The sequence below is a fragment of the Marmota flaviventris genome, chromosome 9 (assembly GCF_047511675.1).
Source record: "Marmota flaviventris isolate mMarFla1 chromosome 9, mMarFla1.hap1, whole genome shotgun sequence".
NCBI classification, from domain to species: Eukaryota; Metazoa; Chordata; class Mammalia; order Rodentia; family Sciuridae; genus Marmota; species Marmota flaviventris.
In genome coordinates this window covers 110229376-110254096 of record NC_092506.1, presented here as the reverse complement: position 1 = coordinate 110254096, position 24721 = coordinate 110229376, and the positions used below count along the sequence as shown (strand labels likewise).

Below are 24721 nucleotides of genomic sequence, written 5' to 3'. Positions count from 1 at the left end.
ATTTAGATTATTGAGACTTAAGTAAAAATAGTATCTGAGTTTAATTTTAATGTACATTATCCAAATCAGGAGTGGATGTGGGAAGACTATGATTAATTTACCTTACAAATATTTTTAAAAAATATTTTTTTAATTGTTGACAGACCTTTATTTTATTCATTTATTTGTATGTGGTGCTGAGAATCAAACCCAGTGCTTCACACATGCGAGGCAACTGCTCTACCACTGAGCCCCAGCCTCAGCCCAACCTTACAAATCTTTATTGGCTATTTTGTGTGTTCCAAGCATCTAGCTGCTGGGTGTGCCATGTAAATAAAGCAAAGCACTTGCTTTGTTCTAGTAGAGGTGTCAATAAGTGAACAGTTAGACACACGAAGTGAGGTAGTGAGAATTGCTGTAAAAACAAAATAGGGAAAAGAGTAGAGAATAGAGGAAATGCTGCTCTATTTGAGAGGGTGACATTTGAGCAGGGATCTGAGTGAGCAAGGGGAATAAGGTAGGAAAAGACATTAAAGAGGTGACCATTGCTCAGATTGGGGAAGGATTTTTTTTTTTTTTTTTTTTGCTATTAGAGCTTTGAATTTTCTTATAAATATGAAGAGAAACTATTGGAGGACTTTGAGAAGGGGTGTGGCATCTATGATATATAAAGGGTTCTCTGGGTGCTTTGTGGAGAAATAATTGTAAGAGGGCAAGAATAGAAAGCAAGGAGAAAAAAATATGACTATTTCTTGTTCCAGGCAAGAAATAGTAATGGATTAGATTATAATAATGGCAATGGAGATGGAAAAAAATGAACCCAGGTGAGGAGAATGGATGAGATTTGCTATCAAATACCTTACAAGGATGGGGCATAGGAAGCTCTAAAGAACACCTCCCTTATTAAGACCTACAACTCTGAAGTAGGAGCCATCAGGAAGATTGTTTGAGACTCAGGAAGAACACAGTTTTATTTTAATGGGAGGATTTGTGCAAAATCAGAGTGAAAATCCTTTGAACTACTATGAGGGAACCATATTTAGTGGCTTGGTTTTGGGAACATGAAAGTACCATGTGGCCCTGAAATTTTATGATTTTATCATTAAGATGAACAGCCCAAGAACAGATCAAAGGAGAGAACAATCAGCACCTTCCATAGGAAGCTGCACATGACAGAAGTTCCAGAATGTTTCTTCTGTTTCTTCTGGGCACAGCCTTCCTGTTCTGCCCCTATTGGGGTAAGTCTTGAAGATTAACATGGTAGCTTGTGGTTGGTTAAGAGAGGGACAGACCCTGGGGAAGGGAAAGTCTCCAAAATTGGCTCGTGGGGCTTTGATAGATGTCTGTGATATTATGACGAGAGATTTTTTTTTCCTTCTCTTTACAGCTGAGTTTCAAAACTCTGTAAAAGGTAAGTCCACATCTGGTTTAAAATCCCGGCAGACAGGTCATTTGTGACACGTTTAGGTATAAACCTCCCTTCCATCTTCAGAGAGGGCAAAAATCCATTCTTGCTATAGAATCTTTGGAGTTTTATCTTCTCCCAATCATATTTTGTCCATTTCTTGGAGTAAAGGAGGCTTAAATACCCTTCTTTTCTTCCTTTTACCCATCACTGAATAAAATCATCAGTCTAGATAAAGAGTTTATTACTTGAGGTCCTTGGATAAATTTTTCTGGAACCCCCACCTCCTGAAATGTTATAAAACATTTGGTTTGTGTCTGTAAAGGTTATGTCTCATAAGATTATCAAAGGAGTCCTAACCCAGTAAAGTTAGGAAGCCCTAGGCAATAGCGAGTCCCTGCAAAGAAGATCTCAAGCCCAGAGAAACTTCTCCAGACTGGGTCATCTAAGCACCTCTTTCTGTATCTGGCAGATACTGCAACAGTATGCTATAAATGTAAAACATATCATCTTGGATTCTGCTATGGAAGCATGAAGTCCTGCAACCTGAAGCATAGGCAATTCTGTGCTACCGAGAACTTTTATGTACTCATGAAAAATGGTAATGTGGGTATAAAGGGGCAGGAAAATGACTAACTCTTCTCTTAGAAGCAGTGGTGCTCTTTGGCTGTCACAATGAGTAGGTGACTGGGGTGGATAAGGATGGGTGCTCATGTAGAGGGATGGAAATGATGAACTTTTTCCTAAGACAAAATTGGGTGAAGGGGAGGCTGATATCCCTGACCAGTTAGGGAATAGAATCCATTCTCTAAGTCAGTAATTAGCAGACCTAGTCTTGTAACTCATTTGGGCCTGGAGAAGGTTAGTGAGGATCTAGATAAAAAGAGGTCATTTCAGTTGTATTTTCAGTTGTATTTCCCCTCTTTCACCTCCTCAGGGAAGAGTATGTATCATTATTCAAGATTGTCCTGTATGACCTTCTGTGAGGACATCAACTTCATGAATTTTAATAAGAGGACAGAGCTTATCTGTTGCCAACACAGTAACTATTGCAACCTCCCTGAGGGACTCTAGTTCTACATCATTCCTGGACTTGAGATCTTTCTTTAACTCACTACCTATTTTACCTCTTCCCCAAAGCTTGTATTTTGTTCTCCTCTCCTGGTCAATAGGGAGTGAGAAAGCCAGCTGTACCACTGCAGGCAGGGAGTTTTACTTTTTTCATGCTGCTGCTGCTGTGAATAGGTTCAGACTTGTTTATTTATTATCTCCTATTTGAAAATGCAAATTCATGAACCAAAATTATTCCAAGACTGTCCTGAGAATTCTGAGATCATACTCTATCCTCATCTACACCCACTCCTCTGGGTTGGAACTCTCTTTGAATTAGCCTCACAACTTCCTGACACAGTCATTTTGACCATGGGTTCTGCAGGTACAGGAGAGCTAACCCCAGCTTCCCAAGGTTCGCTGGCAACATGAGTCAAATCTTACTCTGATAGAGCTTTTGGGATGATTTCAGGCCAAAAAACAAGCAAACAAAAAAATGGACAGACATAGGGATAAGGCATCAAGGAAAATTTTAGGGGGACATCAGTCTATGGAAACTGAGATTTGAGAGATAATTTGATGTGAGTGGAATTGGCTTGGATTATCATGGCCTTTGCTGGCCAGGTAACCCTGGGAACATTATTGAATTAGGTGATTGGACAGGGAATGGAGGCCTTGTTCAAAGATGACTACTCAGTTTCTTCTTATGGGAATAAGGAAAACATACAAATGGCCTTCAACAGTAGGTAAAGATGATAGAATGCAGAGAGATAGCATGGAGAAGTGTTTGGGTAACAAAGCACCCTGTTTAAGATGAAGTCATGAGTAAGCTAAGCTGAAGATGTTAGATAGCAGAAAGATAATGGAAGGAAGAGAAGCAGGCAAACATTGAGCAAAGCAAATAGAAACCAAGCAACTCTTATGTGGGCAGAAGCACAGCTGTGGGCAAGATGGAACAGCTTTGGATACAAAATAACCCTAGCATTTCTCTCTTTAGGAGGCCCACTGTAGTCCTTGATCCTGGATTCCCATGAGTCTTTTCTCTATTATGCCACATGAAGTTCTTAAGTGAACTGCCTCTCTACTTGAGAAGTGATGTTTACCCTTCGTTTTGATCTGTGCTGGAGAATGCATCTTTTCTAAAGAATTCTCGATTTGAATTTTACAGGGTCAGAATAAAAAAAGACAGAAGACAACTTTTTCAAAATAGGCAAGCAGATTGCAAAAGCCAATGTAACATAATATTTTGAGTTTAAGGCATGGGCTCCTGATGTATGTGGGCCCTCTTACCCTTTGAATCATGGGGATGGGAGAGGTCAGTCTAGTGGGGTAGAAGAGGTAGGGGAGGAGAGAGAATGTGTAGGGAGCCAGAGAGAGGGAGAGGGGGGAGAAAAGGGAAAGGGAGAGGAAGAGGGGAAACACATTATTTCACTTTGTGTTTCAAACTTTAAAACTACTTCTGAATCAGCTGGGCATGGAGCACATGCCTATAATCCCAGTAACTTCCAGTAACCTGGAAGACAGATGCAGGAAGATTGCAAGTTCTTGGCCAGCCTCAGTAACTTTTGAGACCCTTTCTCAAAATAAAAACTAGAAGTGTTCGGAATGTACCTCAGTGGTTAAGCATCACTGGGTTCAATTCTCAGTACTGCAAATAGAACAAAACAAAACAAAGCAACAATTCTGAATCAACGTAGTGGATGGTTTTGATTTGATTTTAGTGTCTACTCTTTAGTGTCTTTCTCTTGATTAGTATACCCAACTCCATTAAGTGTTGGCTTATGGTAACTCATAGTTATTTACTTCTCTGGAGACTTGCATTCTGCTAAACAGGAGTTGCCTTAATGGGCAACTTGAATAAGGCAAGAAAAATAAATAAATAAATAAATAGAAGTGAAGAAACAAGCTTCAGAGAATTGTCAGTAATAAAAGTATAAAAGTGGAACAACCAAGATTGTTTGAATCAAATGTGATAACATTCATATATCGAAATATATTGAAATACCATGCCTCCACAAGAGATGATAACATTAATGCAAATTTATCAACACAAACTCATGTTAAAATATATTCAGTGAAATTTCTACTATCTACCTACCCATTATCACATTTCTCTCAATCAACCACACTTTTTATTCACCAAAATTTTAACAGTAGAGAATTCTGGCTTTTAGATATATTATCTAGTCCTAAAAATGGGGTGGATGCTCTTTTCTAGAATATGCTTATTTATTTGTTTAGAAATGAAATCAGGAAAAAAGACCTTACAAAAATACAGATGTTGGAATTAGCAGACTAGATTAAAAAAATCTTATGAATATTTTCAAGGACTTAAAGGAAATGAGTGAACAGACAGGGAATCTCAAGAGAGAGAGCTAAAAATATTTTTAAAAATTTACCAAAGATCTCCTGTAACAGTCTTGTTTTGAATAATTCACATTTTGGTTCATTTTTCTTTTTTGATTTTTAAATAGGAATATAAAGTAATTTGAAAATAGACTAAAAACTAAGTAGAAGGCACAGTAATTTAAATAGCATAATTTTGTATTAACAAATCTGACCTGTCAAGGTGGAAGACATGCTTATCTTTTTTTGCAGTTAGGATATTGTTGGTAATTTTCCAGGCTTGATATATAATAAAATCATTACTCATGTCTCACGTATAACAAAGATACTGTTACAAGAGGAGTTGTGGTTACAAACTCTTTATCAGCAGATGCAGAAAAAGCATCTGGAAAAGGATATTATTTTTTCACAACAAAACACTCAATAAACTAGAAAGAACAGAAGATGTCTTCAACTAAATCAAAGGTTTTTATGAAAAAAACATAGTTAACACAGTTAAGGTAGAAGAGCAAGTACTTTACACCTGTAATCAGAGACAAAGATTTCTTCTCTCAAGGTATGGTACTGGAAGATATCTACCTAGGACAAGAAAGCAAAACTGGGCTCCTTAGTTAAAAACAAACAAACAAACAAACACCAACCAAGCAAACAAAAAAATGCAATGAGCTATCATTTCATATCCATTAGGATGGCTATTGTCAAAAATAAAACAATAAAACAGAAAATAACAACTGTTAGGAAGGATGTAGAAAAGTTGAAATTCTCATGCACCCACTTTGGGAAATAAGAAAATGAGCATTGTAAGCCTAAAACAGGCAGAATAAAACATAAGCCAAACTTAGAGAAGAAATCAATGAACTGGATCAAGAACAGAAAAACTGAGAAGATCAAACAAAACAAGTCAAAAGCTTGTTCTTTGGAAAGATTTTTAAAAATGATAAACCTCTAGCCAGGCTAATTAAGAAAAAGAGGAGAGTGAGAGTGAGAGAACATAAAGTAACAGTATGAGAAATAAAAAGATGGTTGATTGCTGATTCCAATTTCCTTAAGAGGGTAATAAGGGAGTACTACAAGTGACTCCATGCTCACAAATTTAATAATGTAGATGGAATGAACAAATCACTTCTATTGGAGACATCAGTATGAGCTTATATCAATTTAGTATAGACGCAGATGGATGTATATAGAAAAATTTATAAATATGTACATTTATATGTTATACAAGTGTTTATCTCCTTGCATGTCAAATGAGGGTCTAGGTATAGTGCTATCAAGAGTAATGAGCACCCTTAACCCTCAGACCTTGGTTTCTTTATTTTTTTTCTTCACACCTTGGTTTTTAATATCATTCTCCAAAAGAAAAAATCAGAGGTTCTTGGAGAAATAGTTGCTGCTAGGAATGGAGCAGCAAATTAAAATGATGAGTCTGAAAACACGATGGAGATATATCAAAGGGACAGGGGAACAAATGGAGAGATCTCCCAATGGCCTAAAAGTAAAAAAAAGTTGAACAACAACCTAAATATATGAATTCAATAAATACCTGTGAGTTTAAATGATAAAAATAAGTAATTGAGAAACAACAAAAAGAAAGAAATGAGGGGAGAGTGGACAAATCTGTATGTAGAAAAATTTCAACTAATTTATGTAGATACACCCCCATATTTAACCAAATGTAACTTGAGCCCTTAAGCATGGGCTGTGCACAGTGACATCCAAAAAGCATAGTGTGAAAAGTGTGGAGGGGGTCTCTACCGTAGTAGAAAAACCTGACAAATTCTCTCAGCCGGATGACCAAGACTGAGTGATAGATTATATAATAAGCTATGTCAATAGTTCCCTTCATATGGTTGGAAGAAAATGGTTTTGTTCATTTAGTCTTCTTCCCGAGAATACTTATCGCCAATACAACCATGAGGAAGCTGTTAGATGAACACAAACTATTTGATCAATATTTTTCAAAACTGTTTAGGTCATGAAAGACAAAAATGATCTAAAAAACCATGATGTCTCAAGGAGCCTAAGGAGACAAAACAACTAAATGTAATGCAGTGTCCTGGACAGAAAAAGAACATGAGGTGACACTAGGAAAATATGAGTAAAATATTTACTAAGATTAAAATCATGTATCAATATTGGTTCATTAATCATGACAAACATACCACAGTGAGTCAGGATGTTAACAACAATGGGTACCTTGGTGCAGGTGTAACAGAACTGCCTGTACTATCTTCACAATTTATTTGAATTTAAAACAGTTCTAATATATGGACTAGTTCTAATATATGGAATCAACAAGAAGTTAAAAATCTTTAAAGAATGGCTGAACTTTGGTTTCAGTAATCCCAGGGCTCCAACTTCAAACATACAAGTTTTTTTTTTTAGTAGAATCAATAGAATATTAAAATTTATATGAACTCTTAAGAGATCACAAATAGTCAAAACTTCCTTGAAAAGGTAGAACAAAATTGGGATCTCATGGCTCCTGATTTTAAAACTCATTACAAAGCTCTAGTAATTGAAACAATATGGTATTGGCATAAGATAAATGTATAGAACACTGTAATAGAATAGAAGTCAATAAATAAGCCTTTGCACATATGTTCAAATGATTGTCATCTTAGCATTAAAACCATTAAATGGAGAAAAATACAGTCTTTTCAATAAATGTTGGGAAAACTGGATATCCATATGCACAAGAGTGAAGTTAAATCCTTATTTCATACCATATGTGAAAACTAACTCAAGATGGATCAAAGGTTCAAATAAGAGACATCAAATATAAAACTCATAGAAGAAAACATGAGAGAAAATCTTCATGAAATTGTATTTGTCAATGATTTATTTGAATATGATGCCAAAAGTATAGGATAGTAGATAAATTGGACTATATCAATATTAAAAACTGCATTTAAAGGACAAATTTAACAGAATCAACAGAAAAGACAACTCATGGAATGGAAACTCATGTATGTGATGTGAGTGATATCCTGAATATATAAAGAATTTCTACATTTCAGCAACATAAAATAAACAATCTGATTAAAAATGGATAAAGGAGCCAGGTAGGGTGGCATATGCCTATAATCCCAGTGGCTTGGAAGGCTGAGGATCAGGAGTTCAAAGTCAGTCTCAGCAAAAGTGAGGTACAAAACAACTCAGTGAGACCCTGTCTTTAAATAAAATACAAAATAGGGCTGGGGATGTGGCTCAGTGGTCAAGTGCCCCTGAGTTCAATTCCCAGTAACATGCCCCCACCAAAAATGTACAAAGGTCTTGAGTAGATATTTCTCAAGAAAATATGTGTGGTGAATAAACATAGGAAAAGATGCTTAATATCACTAATCATTAGAAAAATGCAAATCAAAAACACAGTGAGAATGTGGGCCTTTGTGTGGCTCATACTCTAGATCTGTGGTTTTCTTGGGAACACCAGGAACAATTTTGCTCCTCAGTTAAAAACAAACAAAAAACCCACAGTGAGCTATCATTTCATATCCATCAGGATGGCTATTGTAAAAACAAAACAAAACAAAACAAAAAAAACCCCACAAAATGGAAAATAGCAACTCTTAAGAAGTATGCAGAAAAGTTGAAACTCATGCATTTTTTTTTGTTGGAATGTAAAAATTTGTAGTAGCCTATGTAAAACACAGTGTAGCAAATTCTCAAAAAATTAAATAGAATTAGAAGATGACTCACAATTCAATTTTTGGAAATATATGTAAAAGAATGTGAGAATTATAGTGGTTAGTTACTAGAGGCCAGGGAGAGAATGGTAGAGAAAGGATGGGGAGAGATTGCTTAAAGGGTACAAAGTCATGGCTAGGTAGGAGGAATAAGTGTTGGTGGTCTATTATACAGGGGTGATAATAATTAACAACATTGTATGATACAAATAGCTAGAAGGTGGATTTTTTTCTAGATTTGCTTTAATGTTTTATTCTTCAATTTCCTGGAAATCAATATATTTTATGATCAAGACACAGAAGGCAATCATCAGTATAATTTTAATTTTAACTGATTATATTATATTATAATTTTAACTGATTTTTATTTTATAAATAAAATAAAAATTTTATTTAAAAATAAAATTTTTAAATTTTGATTACTGTGTGTTGCTTTGAATATAATTACTATTGTAACATTGATTTCACATTCAAATTAAGTTCTACTCAATGTGAAAAATTACCTTGTTTTCCAGAGAATTCTTTGAAATATCACAACTGTTCTAGTAATCCCTACTAGTTTTCTATTAAATTTCTAGTGGATAAATATTAATATAATCCTCTAGGAAGCTCACAGCATTTAAAGTGTCTCAAATTATATTAAATTTAAGACAAAAAGTTTTTTAAAAAGACACTGAAATATACAACCCAACCTTCTTCCCAAGAGAGCTCATATAATCAGGAACCACATTAGTAAAGGCCTAGAATAGATATCACTTTTCTATGACCTATCTACCATATCATTTGTTTCTCCTTAACAAAATTTTACAAGGCAGAAGAGCCCTCCAATACCTGGAAAGTCTATCTTCTGTTTCCCGGTGAATCACAGAATCACAGAATTTTTTTTTTTTTTTGGATGATAGAACTTTTAAAAAATTTTTAAAACTTCATTTATTTATTCTAGTTTGTTATATATGACAGCAGAATGCATTTCAATTCATAGTACACAAATAGAGCACAATTTTTCATATCTCTGGTTGTACACAGAGTAGAGTCACACCATTCGTGTCTTCATACATGTACTTAGGGTAATGATGTCCATCTCATTCCCAACCCCCCTGCCCCCACCCTTCCCTCTCCTTTGCCCTATCTATAGTTCCTCCATTCATCCCATGCTCTTTCCTGCATCCACATTATGGATCAGCATCCTCATATCAGAGAAAATATTCAGTATTTGGGTTTTTTGGGATTGGCTTACTTCACTTAGCATAATATTCTCCAACTCTATCTATTTGCCTGCAAATGCCATGATTTTATTCTCTCTTAATGGTAAGTAATATTCCATTGTGTACATATATCACTATTTCTTTATCAATTCATCTACTGAAGGGCATCTAGATTGTTTCCACAATTTAGAAATTGTGAATTGTGCTGCAATAAACATTGATGTGGCTGTGTCACTATAGTATGCTGCTTTTAAGTCCTTTGGGTATAGACTGAGGAGTGGGATAGCTGGGTCAAATGGTGGTTCCATTCCAAGTTTTCTAAGGAACCTCCATACTGCTTTCCATATTGGTTGCCCCAATTTGCAGTCCCACCAGCAATGTATGAGTGTACCTTTTCCCCCAGATCCTCGCCAACACTTATTGTTTGTATTCTTGATAGCTGCCATACTGACTGGAGTGAGATGAAATGTTAGAGTAATTTTGATTTGCATTTCTCTAATTGCTAGATATGTTGAACACTTTTTCATGTTTGTTGGTAGAAAATATGCCCAACACTTCTGAGAAGTGTCTGTACAGTTCCTTGGCCCACTTATTCATTGGTTTATTTTTATTTTATTTTTTGGTGTTACGATTTTTTAGTTCTTTATCTATTCTAGAGATTAGTGCTCTATCTGATGTGCATGTGGTAAAAATTTGCTTCCAAGATGTAGGCTCTGAATTCACCTCACTGATTGCTTCTTTTGCTGAGAAGCTTTTTGGTTTGAATCCATCCCATTTATTGATTCTTGATTTTATTTATTGTGCTATAGGAGTCTTATTAAAGCCATGATTCCTGTGTGGGAGCAGCTGTGAGGGGTCCTCTAAACACTTTCAGAGAAACAGTATTCCCACTATTTCAATCCTAGGTCCTGGAGTGACACAGAATGCAGCTTCACTCTAGCCTGCCATCTTGGATCCAGAGTATTGGTAACACATAACCATATTTATTTCTGTGGCTTACCATTTTATATTTTCATATATTCTAAAAGATCAAAATTTAAATCTTTTATTTTTTCATGAAGTCAGATAATTCAAACTTTATTCATTCAATTAATTTAAGGAAGAAATATTCAGATTTAACTTTCATTCTTAATGTTAACATGCCAAGAGTTCAAGAACAGAAGGATAAGTGGGTCAGACCCATATGCACAATACTTATGCCCTCCAAATTCAAAGACATGACTCTTTAAGAAGAAATGAGGCCTATGTTGAGTCATCTAATATTGAAACAATGTCAAATTTGATGAGATTTTAGTATTGGAAAAAAATGTATTATTCTATTACTATTTATATTTTGATCTTTGCTTCAGAAACTAGTAAGAATGTAAAAATATTTTAGAATATTCTATTAAAAAGGTTAACAGATTTTAGAAAGCAAAGTAAAATAGAAAATATGCCCAACTTTAAGATACTAATAAACATTTATTAGTGAAAGTCAAAAGAGTATGCACCAAAAGTAATAATGAATGTTAAATAAAAAATCCTGTAAGAATATATATCATGATTCAATTTTTAAAACTTTTTATAGAAATATATATTATGAATACAATGCTAACCTATTTCTGTACTAACAGCACTGCTTATACAAAGAAATTTAATAGTAAAACATAAATACAGAAGATGCTTAATTTTGGCCCTTTTGGGGAAAAAAATGGAATAGATTTCTTTTTTAACATTGCTCTCGGTACAAAAATAGGATGGAAGGTAGTAACTGCAACATTCTTAGTGTTTATCCTTGTAATTCTTTAAATGTCACCAGTCATAAGAGCAATGAACTCCTCTTGATTTATTTCTCCACCACAATCTTTATCACATTTCTATCATAGTCTGAAGTTTTTTATCACTCAAATTTTCACCCAATTCTCTTACAACATGTTGCAAATTCCTCAAGCTTATTTTACCTGAAGCATTATCATCAAGCAGTTTAAATGCTGTCTGTATTTTCTTCATGTGGATCTCTTTCCAATATACAGTCTTTCACAACTTCATTAAAATCTTCAAAAGTGATTTTCCCTGTGGCTTCTCTGTCATAATCTTTAAGAATCTTCAGTATCAGCTTTTTTTACATCAAATCTCAAGGCTCGGGGCTGGAGATGTGGCTCAAGCGGTAGCGCGCTCGCCTGGCATGTGTGCGGCCCGGGTTCGATCCTCAGCACCACATACAAACAAAGATGTTGTGTCCGCTGAAAACTAAAAAATAAATATTAAAATTCTCTCTCTCTCTCTTTAAAAAAAAATCTCAAGGCTCTCATAGCCACTTTTAATTCATGACAATCTATTGCTTCATCTTTGTATTACACAGCTCAAAAACATGTTTAGTTTCTCACTTCTTTTCCTCAGAAAGTTCTCTTCTTTTTGTTCTCTTTGTTTTGTCAACTACAAATTTACTTCACAAAGCTAAACTCATTTTCTCATTTTCTCTTCAGAGATGTTCCTCTTAAGAACAATTTTAAACCCCTACCCAACGCATCCTGACTTCCCCATACCTAGATGAGTGGATATTTGAGTGTTATCATCATAAACAAAGGATGTTTGAGATGATGGATAACCTAAATATCTTGGCTTGATCAATTAACAAAGTATAAGTGTACCAAAGCATCACTCTGTACCCCCTTAAAGATATACAATTATTATTTATAAGTAAAAAGGCTTAAGTTTTTCAGTATTAAAAGTAAGAAAAAAGAAAAATTGAAAGCAAGGGCTTGAACAGATATCTGTACATCCATATTTATGTCGCATTATTCACATAAGCAAAAGGTGGAAACAACTGAAGTGTGTACTGACAGATGAATGAGTAAACAAAAAGTGGTATCTCCTACAATGGAATATTATTTAGCTTTTAAAAAGATGAAAATTTTGGCACATGTTACAACATGGATGAATCATGAAAATAAATGCCAAGTGAAATAATCCAGACACCAAAGATCAAATAATGCATGCATGATTCTACTTATTTGAGGTACCCAGAATGATTGAATTCACAGAAAACAAAAAGTAGAACGTAGTTGCCAAGAAATTTGGTAGAAAGGATGGGGAGTACTGTTTTTGTGAATACAGAGTTTCAGTTTTGCAAAATGAAGGGTATTTGGGAAGTGTTTATCATGAAGATCTTTTCTAAAAGGAAAGTTTGAATTGTCTTCTGGTTTTTGTAATTTTCTGTATTTTTCTTACTTTTATTATCAATGTATCTTCTTAGTTGTTTGTAACATAAATATTATGAGTAAATATTCTAGAAGACTGCTAAGTTTGAATTTTTATATCTATTGTTTCCTACTTCTATGACTTTGACAACTAATTTATTTGCCTCAGATCTCAATTCCTTGAACTATGAATCATCAAGCAATCCTGACACCTGAAATTCTCATTACTGGATTTTATGGGTTATTGAGACACAAAATTGGGCATGTACAATAGCAATCTGGCTTAAGGAAAAATGGCCCAAAAGAGAACAAACTCAAGCAGATCAGGATGGCAGATTTAGATGCAGAAGCATGTAGTTCTGCTAGGTTACGGCCTTTCCTCTGTTGCACGTCTATAGTTTCTCTGTTGCTTTTTATGACTAACAATTTTAGAAGGGAGAGACCAGATTTTTAAATGGAGATTCGTCAACAACAAAAAGTTGACAGCTTAATCCTTAAACTCCAATCAAGGGTGTTCCTAAAAGAAAATAATGAAAAATTCTCCAATGGTAAGAACATTTGATTATCCATTTCATCTGGACAGATTTATATTAATTCATGGCTATTTGCTAACAGTTTGGCTGTGTTAAATCCATTACAGCATGAAAAGATTGTGGAATAAGCATCTACTTTGGATAGGTATATTCTACTAATATGTAATTGAATATGTAATTCTACTAATAGTGTTTCTGCCATCACCATTAATTGTGAACTTACAGAATTAATTACTCTCCATCAAGATATTTCACATAGCATTTGTTTTTCCAAGCAATTAACTCATTCACTGTTCCCTTGATCAGCCCTGAACAATTGTAAGGGTGCTCCTTATAAGCCTGAAAACTGCAAAAGGGACTTTTGGGGGTCTAGCCAATGCAAGCAAGCCAAGTTAAAGGAAGAACAGGAATGTCCTCACATCCATGGAAATTGCTTATCTTACCATGAACCTTATTACCTGAAGCAACTAGCCTGATGGAATAGTGAAAATATCCAGTGAAATCTCAACCAAACTATGATTTCAGTGTAAATGCTCTAAATAGATTAGAGTGCATCTTATGAGGTGCATTGTGGGCATAAGTAACTAATATTTGGTTTTGCTTTTTCCTATAGTCCAAATACATAGGTCCAAGAATCGAAATGTGGAAATGGGGACACATTTTTCCACCCGTAAAATTTTCATTTTTGCTCATTGGAAGACTTAATTGTGGAGGAAGAAATGTTTCCAATAAGAAACATAACAGTGATTCAGTTGATTTCAAAGCTCGCACAGTATGACTATTTTAGGATCCTGTGCCACTGAAACTATAGGTAGGAAGGGAGGTCTTTCTACTCTCTGAGAAAACTGATCCTGATTGCTGAAGGGGAATTGGGGTGAGGTTGCACAATAAGGTAGAAATGACTATGTCTGGAATACATGAGATTCTCTGAAGGGCTACTGAATTCTTTCTGTGCAATAATAAAATAAATATAAAACTCCGGAATTAACAGAAGGAGGGTGGCTGAATATTTGAATCCTACAAGAATAAAGTTGGCATTATCCCAACAGGTCAATAAACCTTACCTGGTGAGGTTCTGATTGAGAGAAAAGAAAAACAGAATTGGTAAGTAGAAAAAGGAGGCTTTTACAGTCTCATTATTGGTCACAAAGGCAAAGACTGGGCAACTATGCCTCTTTTCCTTTCTTGTCATAACTTTAGTCTTCCCTCTATTTTTTATATAATAATTGGTGGCAACTGACAGGTGGAATTTATTGGATTTGAAAAATATTCACCATTGAACAGGAATGAGTATATAGGCTATTAGAGAAATAGAGATAAGTTTTAAGAATTTTTCTCCTTCTTACTCAGAGAAAGGGTAAGGGTGTCTTTATTTGTATTAAGGATAAATGCATCTTATTAAGCAAAAGCATAAAATTATCTTTCTTTTTAAATAGAGTCCAAATATATATGTTGTGTCTTATAAGATAACCTAACCTTTTTAGGATGTGTATGCTGAAATCATAGTTTAATTGATTAGTGCACAGATGCCAAGCGGCCAAAGCCAAGGCTGCACTGGTTATTAAATGATTGTCACTCATCTTGAAATGCACAGTTATCTGCTCTGCTTTATGATTCTGCCTTTGCAAAGTAGCTGCCTGTTAAGCTGCCAATAAGGAATACAGCAGGGACACTGGAAGGTTGGAGGAAGAGAAAGAAACACATTTCTTCCTAACTCCTGTGCCTCTTGCAGTTCTTCATTAGATTTCAGTGCTACAATGGGTTCCATTTTATGGTCCCCAATCCCACTTCCAGAACCAGCCTCATGATGCTCCCATGGAGATACCAACACCACCTGAACAGTGTCCCTTCCCTCCAGGGATAAACTTAAATTTCTTGGAACCCCTCCTTGGAGCTCTTGTAGGGCCAACAATAACTAAGCAATCCCTCCTCAGATATCTGGGTCTCAGTTCCAAGGGATCCCTCATCCAGCCTTCTAGTAACCTGACCTTTTCCTTGTGTTCCCTTGTTGTAGTTAAAGCATCTTCCCAGGGTTTCATAAACTGACTTCCAGACCACTCACGTATAATCGAATTAAGCCTTTATTGAAGCACACCGGTGGTGACTGTCCAGAACATAAAGCTGTTCCCCTGATCAGCCCTGAACTGATCTTATAAGGGCACTCCTTATAAGCTTGAAAACCGCAAAAGGGATGTTTGTGGGTCTAGCCAATGCAAGCAAGCCAGGTTACAGAAGCGGGAGAGTTCAGTCAGGTGGAGGGGCACTTAGCCAATCATAATTAGCCCAGTCACCTCAGTTACAAAAACAGTGCCTCATTACCCTAGTTACAGAAACAATGCCCCATTAGGTAGTTACGTGTTCTTAAAGGTTTCTATAGCAAAAGGAAAAGAACATCTTGCCCTGGTCATGACCCTTCTACTTGGCATGGTTGTTTTACAAAATGGAGTTACTAAACAAAATGGAGTCACTTTGGTTTGACTATCACACCCTCAGCCTATGGATTTTAGCTGCTTCCTGAGATTTCTATCTCTGTTGACTAAATGTCTCCCTTTGGCTTTTTCTAACCTCAAATACCTGGTTAACAATTTTTTGTTTTAAAGTCTCAATGAAAATAGAGGGTGAACCAAATAAGGATACCAGTTGTATGACTTTCAGGTTGGTAGGAAGAGAAAATGAACCAAAAGGAATAAAGGATTTATAGACATGCCTCTCACATAGTAATTACCATGTACAGTCTTAGCTATTATTATTCATTCAAGGTCTGAGTCTCCTGTTAGACTATGCTCCATGAGGATAGGGATATAGCTATGGTATCCTGGCATTGCCTGGAACATGGTATGTTTTGAATAAATATTGTTAAAGTGATTGAAAAATAGTTTGCTTGGGAGAGAAAGAAGGAAAACAATGTGGGTATGCAGAAATGTGATTTTTTTTCCCCCAATGGGAATTAATCAGTTTTTGCAGACTTCATTATACCAGTTGGTTAGGAGCCAGACTCATCATATCAATGCTCCAACTCCTCTTTTCTACCAGGGTGCTAGAATTACACATTGTGGAGTGTGTGAGAGATGGAGGTGGGGTGGGAGAGGCATGTACTCATGGCGTATCTGTCTATAAATGTTATTATGAAATGTCTGATGGCCAGATCTAAATGGCATCCTTGACTTCACAGCTCTCAGCTTCTTCTGTGCCATGCTTCAGGCACGTGAATATTTGCATTGCTGCTTGTGGTCTCATCTCCTTGGAAGCCTCCTGTAGCTCTTCTCTGTCTAGGGCTTGATGCTCTTCATAAGTTTGCCAGGGAATCTGGTATTGGCACATTGTCTAGAATGTCACAGATTTCTTCTCTTTTGCATCTTCAGCCCCCAGTGAGAAAGAATGGCCCAGTCATTCCCCAATCACTCTAGAAGGCAGGATTTTTTTCTCTTTGTGTCTCTTGTACAAGTTCCTCTCTATGTCTAACCTTCTTGATGTAGGAATAGCATTTATATACAAAATCTAATAACACTCAAACTCTTTTCACTTTGCCACATTCTTCCTGATGAAGCCAGTTTTATATGCTTTAATTTGGTGGGATAAGAAAGATGATACAAGGGGAAAAATGGGAAAAAATTAAAATATCCTGCCAAAGAAGGAAGAAGAGAAGCACAGAAAAGAATAAGAGAATGCCTTTTAAAATTTAACTATTCCTAGCACTTGGTAATATAGTGGAAGTACTAGGTTTTGTAGCAACATGAAAGATATATTGATCTTACTCTCAAGTTTTTTTTCCATTCATTTATTTTTTAAAATTTCTGGTAGCAGAGCAGAGACTCTAGAGAAAAGGAGAGTTTATTCTTTCACAGGCAGAAGGCAAAGCCATGTGTTTGCAATCCTCCTCTGCAGCGTGGCTTTGTAGGAAGTCATTGTGGAGAGGCTGAGACAACAATAACACCCAATTGTTGGAGCCACAGAAGGACCTGAAGCTTTTAAATGTTTTCATTGCACAGGTCGTAGCTTCGGCAGCACCTGAAATTCACCAGATAGGTGCTCCACTTTATGTTTTCCACGTTAGCACAGTTCTTTAGGCAGCCCATGAAAGTTAACCAGGGTTTACCATTCTCTGTAAAAGGGATGAGGACCAGATCAGCAAGTTTGACTCTAAGGCTTCTGCAAAAATATTTCTCTCCAGCCCTATACCAGCTGTAGGGATTCTGACCATGGAAATATACAGAGAAGTGTCCCTCGGGTGAGCAAACTCCTGGGGTGGGGGGACATGCACTCTGTCTCCCACCCTCAGGATACCCTGCAATTTCTCCTAGGAACTAGTAAAAATAACTAAATACATGTGCAATGTCTAGCTGCTATGGCAATGCCCTGCTTGAAAAGGCTCTGTGCTCGAGTCTGATACGCCTCAACTTTGATCTAAGACACACAGCTCCTGGGAATAATATAACTCTCTTGTTAGATAACCACAATGTTTCACTAAGCCTAAACCTGTCCACATAACAGTAACTTTATACAATGGACTTTCTTGAGAGCTACACAAAACTCCTAACATTGCAATTTAGTATGTAACTGAGGAATAAGCTGCATAATGTTACTGAGTCTATAACTTGCCTAGTAATACAGTGAACAATATGTACTATGCTGCCAATGACCTAAAGTAACCTATTGATATAAATAAAGTTTGGCAGCTTGGCCTCTCTGCCATTCTGCCATCTTTCCTGCCTCTGCATCTAAAAATAAGCTTGTGGAATTCATGGCTGTTTTATTCAAAGGATTAGAAGATGTTGCAAGTTGGGAGCTTCCCCAAAAGAAAAGCAATGATGGAGCAGTTTTTAGAATGTATTGGAGGTGGGGGAGATAGCACAGCAATTCAGGGATTTCCAAAGCTGAAGGTTTCTATTGAAAATCTCAGTAGAAACAAAAGTTACCAAAGCAAAGGTATTGCACAACACAGAAGGTGGAAAACTAAAGAAATCCAGAATCTAGACTTACCCATCAAGGGCCATTTAGCCAACGCCTATTGCTAACACTGTACTCTCTATTTTCATAGGTTATTTCCATTCAGGCATAAAGACAAAAAGCCTCCCTCTTCAATAACAATTAGATATTCTCCAGTGGACATATATTGTGTGTTTCCTTTTGTCTCCGTTCAGTCTTCTCAATAATCTTCAGATTTCTATAAGTACTCTTTCATTATCTGCACATGCCACCCCCAGTGACCTCCTCCGTCTGTTTCTCGTTATGATATATGACAAAGGTAAAGTTTTAGTTATTCCAAGCAGGAGACTGCCTCGTTGCCATCATGTCCTATTTCCTCTATCACATCTCTCTTTCCTCCATCCACAACTTACTTTTGAACATCGTCCCAGCTGTGCAGGCCTCATCTGTGGTTGCCGTACATATTCCTCTTCCTCTAGAGCAGTTTTCTCCAGGGAACTGGAGGTGACACATCCTACATTGAATAACTTCCATAGCTTCATAAGAGAATAGGGAAACAGAAGTGAGAGATGATGGTGCCGTCGTGGAAGGACCCACCTTCCTTTTTTAAGTTTGAAGTCTGCTTGGAGCCAGAGGGCTTTGCCAGAGCCCCATAAAGCATGAACCCTTATTAAAATAGTTTAAGAAAAGAGAGTAAGTGAAGTTTATGGACTTGGGAGTTTGACTTGAAAAACATGCAGAAACAAAGAAAGATAAGTAAGGAAAAGAGAAACTCATCAAGACTGAGATGACCAGATTAGGTCCTCTTCATACTCACTGGAATAATCTTCATCAACAATTATTTCATCTGTGTTGGCAAAGAAAAATAAAAGAAATCTGTGATTTTGCCTAAGATTTACCCCCGAGTATAGCCCTAGCCGTCTCTCTCCTCAGGGCCCATTTTGTACTTTTAGCCTGGAGCCATGCTAGGTTCTCTCTGTCCCTCCAAAGCTTAGTCACCTACTCATACCTTGCACCTTGCACCTCTTCTGTCCTTTCAGTTCTCTTCACCACATTAGGGCTTCTCAGATTCCCCTACTCATCCCTATAGGGTACAGGACAGACCAGAAAGGTGAGGATAAATGCACATTTTTTTTTAAACTTCATTCTCTTCTTTCCAATTAACTCTGTGTGGCATTCTTACAGATGCATGCCTCAAATGTGACAATGGGGACAAGCATCTGAATTCATGAAGTTGCTATACTTTATCTTTGGACAGCTAGGTCTGTAAAGTCTACCTTCCCCTCCCCCTGTCTCTTTCATTTAGCCTTGTTGGTGGTTACTAATGTTGTTTTGCCAACTCTAAAATTATCTCCCATCCTAGTTCTGTCCTGTTGAAAGAAGGGATTGGGTATTGAAACTCAAGGTCTTTCGTGGCTTCCTTTCAACCTTCAGTGCCCACCCAGCCCCGCTCATCCCCTCTCTTCCTGCCTTCCTCCTTTCATCCATTTCTACTCACCTGGGGTTTTACCAAATGACAATGACCCAGATAGTACTGTTGAAGAAAATAAAAAAGAGAGAAGCATTCTCTGCAGATCTCATTTTCCAAACCCCATCTCACAGTTTCTGTGATAATCCTCTTTTTTTTTTTTTTTTTTTGTGGTGCTAGGAATTAAACCCAGGGCCTTGTGCAAGTGAGGCAAGCAATCTGCATCCCTAGCCCTGTGATAATCCTCTCTATTGCTCTGTAATCCATCTATTTCCTTCTATAAATGGAAGGCTATAGTTTTGGTTAAGGTCCCAGAGAATTAACACACTGTAGGTATAGGCATGGCATAGAGTGAAGCTCATCATGCTTGTCACCACAGAGAATCTCTGTCATGGGAGGTCACTCCTAATCCCCACTTCTCACCAGCAGTTGGCCTTAGAGACTCACCCCTAAGCCAGCAGAGCAAGATGAGGAGTCCCAAAAGGGGGTGCTTGTCCATTTTGGAGGGAGAGAGGCCCGGGTTAGGACCTAAAGCTTCTGTGAGGACCTATTTATACACTTGCAAGTTGAGCTTCCCCAGGAAGGATTGGGGGAGGGGACACTGTGGAAGTCCTTGGAGGGCATGTTCTGCTCCTGAGGAAACTAGTAGCTCTGCAGTTTCTCTTCTTGGTAACTTGAGGGAAGAAGACCTGGCTAAAAAAGTCCTGGATCCTATTTGTTCCAGTCTTACCACTCAGGATTTTTGATGCCAAGTTTTATGTTCTTTTCAGTCTCTGGCATTGTGAAAGGGCACAGGATAAATCAGAGCTGGATGTGTGGGATTCAGAGTGGTTTACACCAAGTACCCACTAAACCTGAGGAAATACATAAGTATAAATAATTAGAATGTGGCAAGGCAAAAAGGAGGCTGAGCACAGACACTCAAAAATTGTATCTAGGGAATGGAGAAGAGAGGAGATGGAAAGGTTAGGCTCACGGGTCATGACAGGGAACTTTCATGAGGGGACTAAACTTTCCCACTGTCAACCAACTCAGAAGGAGGCAGATCCTAGTGTAGAAGATAAGGAGAAGGGAAATGCTTCCTTTTCTTGGTGTTTCATGGTGGTCAGGACTTAGATTTTAGGTGAGAGGTTTATCAACCTTTTCCTGGAGGGAGATAAGCATGTCCCTCTCACATTATGTCAGGCCAGGTTACTAAGCAGAGGGCTTGCTGAACCTCCTCTGGAGGGGATTGAAATTGCATATTTAAAGAAATGTAACTATATCTCATTCTAAGTTCTCTGTTAGTTTCCTTCAGTTACCACAGTAAATTGTAATGAACTTTGTTTAGTTTGTGTGGTTATTGTGGACAACTGAGGGAAGGGTTCATGCCCATACCTAGGACAATAAAGCAACACAGAGGAGGAAAACAGGTAGAAATAGGGCATAACATGGTGTTTAGAAAAGTGGAACAGTGATCTATGCCAGATGTTGGGTAAAGTGAAAGGCGATGACAAAATGGATGTGCAGAAATTTTTGGATTCATGTTGTTTTGGAAGCTATCATGTGTGAAAGGAGTAAGCTGGCATTTCTAAACAAAGAGGAAGACAGGTACACACCAGGTAACTGCTTACCTGGAGGCTCCTAGTATCTTAGTGAAGCTTTGAAGTGTCACCATTTTTTAAAATACCTTTATTTTATTTATTTACTTTTATGTGGTGCTGAGGATTGAACCCAGGGCCTTAGCACTTGCTAGGCAAGCACTCTATCACTGAGCCATAACTCTAGTCCCACGGTTTTTTATATAATACACATACAAAGGCACATGCATCTCACACACACACACACACACACACACACAAAACCAGCACTGATTTTTGTGTTCTGCATATTCACCAGAAGCCCTTTCCCTTTGCTTCCTCTCAATTGCCCTGAATTATAACATTTACTCTTGCATTTTTATATTCTATTCTCCTATCTGTTGAAATCTTGCCTTCTTTCCTCCCAGGAATTCCACATTTAATCCTTTGTCTAATGGCAGTCCTCAAAAAAGGAAGAAAGGTTCTCTTCCTCTACTTTGTCAAAAAGGAATTCCTCACCTAATCACACATCTGTGATATTATTACACCACTTTTTTGACAGCTGCTGTCATGATCCAACCTGGAATCCTTGCTTATACCTAAGTCCTATTTTATTGACTTGCTTTTCCCCTAAAATCTCCCCCAAATTATGCTTCCTATCTTATTAGCTCTAATCCTTGATTGTTAAAATATTCCTACTCTGTTCCTTTTCAGACTCTAATCCTTTTTTCTTTTTACTTTTAGGTATTTCAATGTAATTCTAATTCTTGTGTCATAAATTTCAGACCCATGACTAAAAAGAATTCAGGAATCCCCTTTTTCCTATTGTTCCAAACCCTATTTAAGACCATAAGGCCTCCCTCCCTAATAGAGAGTTCTGAAGGTATATTTAGTTCAAGAGAGTGATCTCCGGGTTGTACTTCAACTCTGAGAAAGACTAGTTAGTTAATTGTGACCCTATGTGTTGATCAGAAGATGTTCAAATTATGGGCAAAGATCTTTAGTTTGTATCTCCAGTTTTATGCATGTCAATAAAAAGAATATTTTTTGGATGGAAATTTACCTTATTTAAAAAATAGATCTACTCTTTTCAGGTAATATAGGAAAATACATGATGAATTTCATTGGTCCCTGAGATGTCTTTACATAATAACCTCTGTGAATAGGTGATGAAGCTGGTAATGAGCAGCAGGATTTGAGGAAGGAGGCCTCAGTAAAGATCCCCCATGTGATAAGGAGAGTAAACTAGAGGAAGAACCACAGTTGCTATTCCAATGCAGCATAGATGACTTTATATTCCTGGAGTTTCCCCAGGGCCCATAGGACTTGTACTAATGATCCTGGGGGTGGGGGAAGAACAATTTTTTTCCCCGAGGCCTTCTTCCTCAAATCCTGCTGCTCATTACCAGCTTCATCACCTATCCACAGAGGTTATTATGTACAAACATCTCAAACACCAATGAAATTTAACATGTATTTTCATGTATTACCTGTGAAGAGTAGATCTATTATTAAAATAAAGTAAATTTCCATCCCCCAAATACCCTTTTTATTGACAGGCATGATAACACTGGAGATACAAACTGAAGATCTTTGCCCATAATCTGAACATCTTCTGATCAACATATAGGGTCATAATTAACTACCTAGTCTTTCTCAGAGTTGAAGTTCAGGCAATGGTCAAATCAGAACATCCTGTCCCTTTCCCCTCAGGCAAGTGAACAGCACAGCTCTGGGTGACTAGAATTAGAAGAAATCAGAGTTCTATCCCTCTTGAGGGACTTGAAGGACAGAGGAAATATCTAGACAGCATGTGTGAATCTGAGAAAGACTATATAAAAACTGTCTCTGGGGAGCTTTGTGTGTATTATTTTCTACCATGAGACTTGCCATCCCCTAGGATTTTCTGGGAATCTAATATGTTTCAATTTCTTAGAGAGTTTTTTTCTATTGTGCCAAGGGTTGAAGAAGATATCACAGACATTGAAGTTAGTAGGGAGGTAGATTTAGGATTCAAAAATGAGGAGATAGTCAATAATTTATCCATTATTCCAACAGTAGCATAAATTAAATAAAATTTCCTGTATTTTTAATGCTGCATCAGCAAATCTAGCTACACCTGAGAATTCTTTCTAAAGGTAACCTCAGCTAGGGAGAAATTAGGGATTCCTCCATTATGTACAATGGCAAATTCACCAAAATATGGAGTCCATGCCCCAAGGCCTCTTTGTAACCTTCCAGTCTGCTCAGGTGGCACATAATTGCCTGTATGGCTATTCTTACTTCATAGTTGTTTAATATTTTCCTCCAGACTATAAAATAATCTGTGTTCAGAGAAGTTATCCTGACAATCTTACCTAAGCAATTTTCCCCTTGTTATTTTCTCTCTCTCTCTGTGTGTGTGTGTGTGTGTGTGTGTGTGTGTGTGTGGTGGGGATGTTATATTGGTAAAATAATACCTGGACTAGAAAAGGCATGAAACATACATTCATATCTTAAATTATTTAAAGGAAAGAGTATAAGCTCTAAAATAGATCAAAATATTAAATTTTGTCCATGCCACAGAAAACCCCACAGCAAGGGCTCCTTACTAATCACATTCTGTTTTTCCTTTTTTAGCATTATCCTTGAATTTATGGAATCTAGCCATCATTTTATTTTATAATTTATTTTATTCTATATTTTGCCTGCTTTAAATATTGATATAAGTGAAATCATGTACAAGTTCTAGGGATTACTCATGTATTTATATAAAGCTTTATTTTTCTACAATATAATGTTTCATTACATGAATATTATGGCTAAAAATTTCCTAGTGTTCATGGAAAAAACCAGCCAGACATTCAAGAAGCCCCAAAATCCGAAGCATGAGAATGACATTTCAGAAGGAATATTTAGACAGCCGAATAATCAATTAGGAAGAAACTACGTTATTGTGATGATATTTTCAATATGCCAAGGGAAGATAACCACCAACATTTTCTCTGCATTCAGAGAGAATTTTCTTAAGGGTTAAAGTGAAATAAAGACATTATTAAACATTTTTTTAATTGGTTGTTCAAAACATTACAAAGCTCTTGACATATCATATTTCATACATTTGATTCAAGTGGGTTATGAACTCCCATTTTTACCCCGTATACAAATTGCAGAATCACATCGGTTACACATCCACATTTTTACATATTGCCATACTAGTGACTGTTGTATTCTGTTATCTTTCCTATCCTCTACTATCCCCTCTCCCCTCCCCTCCCCTCCCCTCTTCTCTCTCTACCCCATCTACTGTAATTCATTTCTCTCCCTTGATTTTTTTCCCTTTCCCCTCACATCCTCTTATATGTGATTTTCTATAACAATGAGGGTCTCCTTCCATTTCCAT

The 24721-nt window shown here is 36.9% G+C and overlaps 2 protein-coding genes and 1 pseudogene across 2 annotated transcripts; 1 reads left to right on the top strand and 2 right to left on the bottom strand.

The window, feature by feature from the left end:
* Positions 1 to 1165: 1165 nt before the first annotated feature.
* Pate2 (prostate and testis expressed 2) lies at positions 1166 to 2458 on the top strand. The gene is made up of 4 exons (XM_027945453.2): positions 1166 to 1217; positions 1367 to 1390; positions 1857 to 1985; positions 2322 to 2458. The coding sequence occupies exons 1-4, from the start codon at positions 1166 to 1168 to the stop codon at positions 2456 to 2458; spliced, it is 342 nt and encodes a 113-aa protein (XP_027801254.2).
* A 9000-nt stretch (positions 2459 to 11458) lies between these two features.
* Positions 11459 to 12120, bottom strand: LOC114100643 (centrin-3-like; annotated as a pseudogene).
* A 5234-nt stretch (positions 12121 to 17354) lies between these two features.
* Pate1 (prostate and testis expressed 1) lies at positions 17355 to 20279 on the bottom strand. The gene is made up of 3 exons (XM_027945452.2): positions 20228 to 20279; positions 18726 to 18848; positions 17355 to 17488 (listed from the first exon to the last, which is right to left on the bottom strand). The coding sequence occupies exons 1-3, from the start codon at positions 20277 to 20279 to the stop codon at positions 17355 to 17357; spliced, it is 309 nt and encodes a 102-aa protein (XP_027801253.2).
* Positions 20280 to 24721: the final 4442 nt, after the last annotated feature.

Coding starts and splice junctions, on each gene's coding strand:
- Pate1 (XM_027945452.2), bottom strand. CDS start 20,279: ATGGACAAGCACCCCCTTTTGGGACTCCTCATCTTGCTCTGCTGGCTT. Junction 18,849..20,227: donor CTTGCTCTGCTGGCTTAGGG/GTGAGTCTCTAA, acceptor TCTCTTATGAAG/CTATGGAAGTTATTCAATGT. Junction 17,489..18,725: donor AGCTGGGACGATGTTCAAAA/GTAAGTTGTGGA, acceptor TCCCTTTTACAG/AGAATGGTAAACCCTGGTTA.
- Pate2 (XM_027945453.2), top strand. CDS start 1,166: ATGTTTCTTCTGTTTCTTCTGGGCACAGCCTTCCTGTTCTGCCCCTAT. Junction 1,218..1,366: donor CCTGTTCTGCCCCTATTGGG/GTAAGTCTTGAA, acceptor TTCTCTTTACAG/CTGAGTTTCAAAACTCTGTA. Junction 1,391..1,856: donor GTTTCAAAACTCTGTAAAAG/GTAAGTCCACAT, acceptor TGTATCTGGCAG/ATACTGCAACAGTATGCTAT.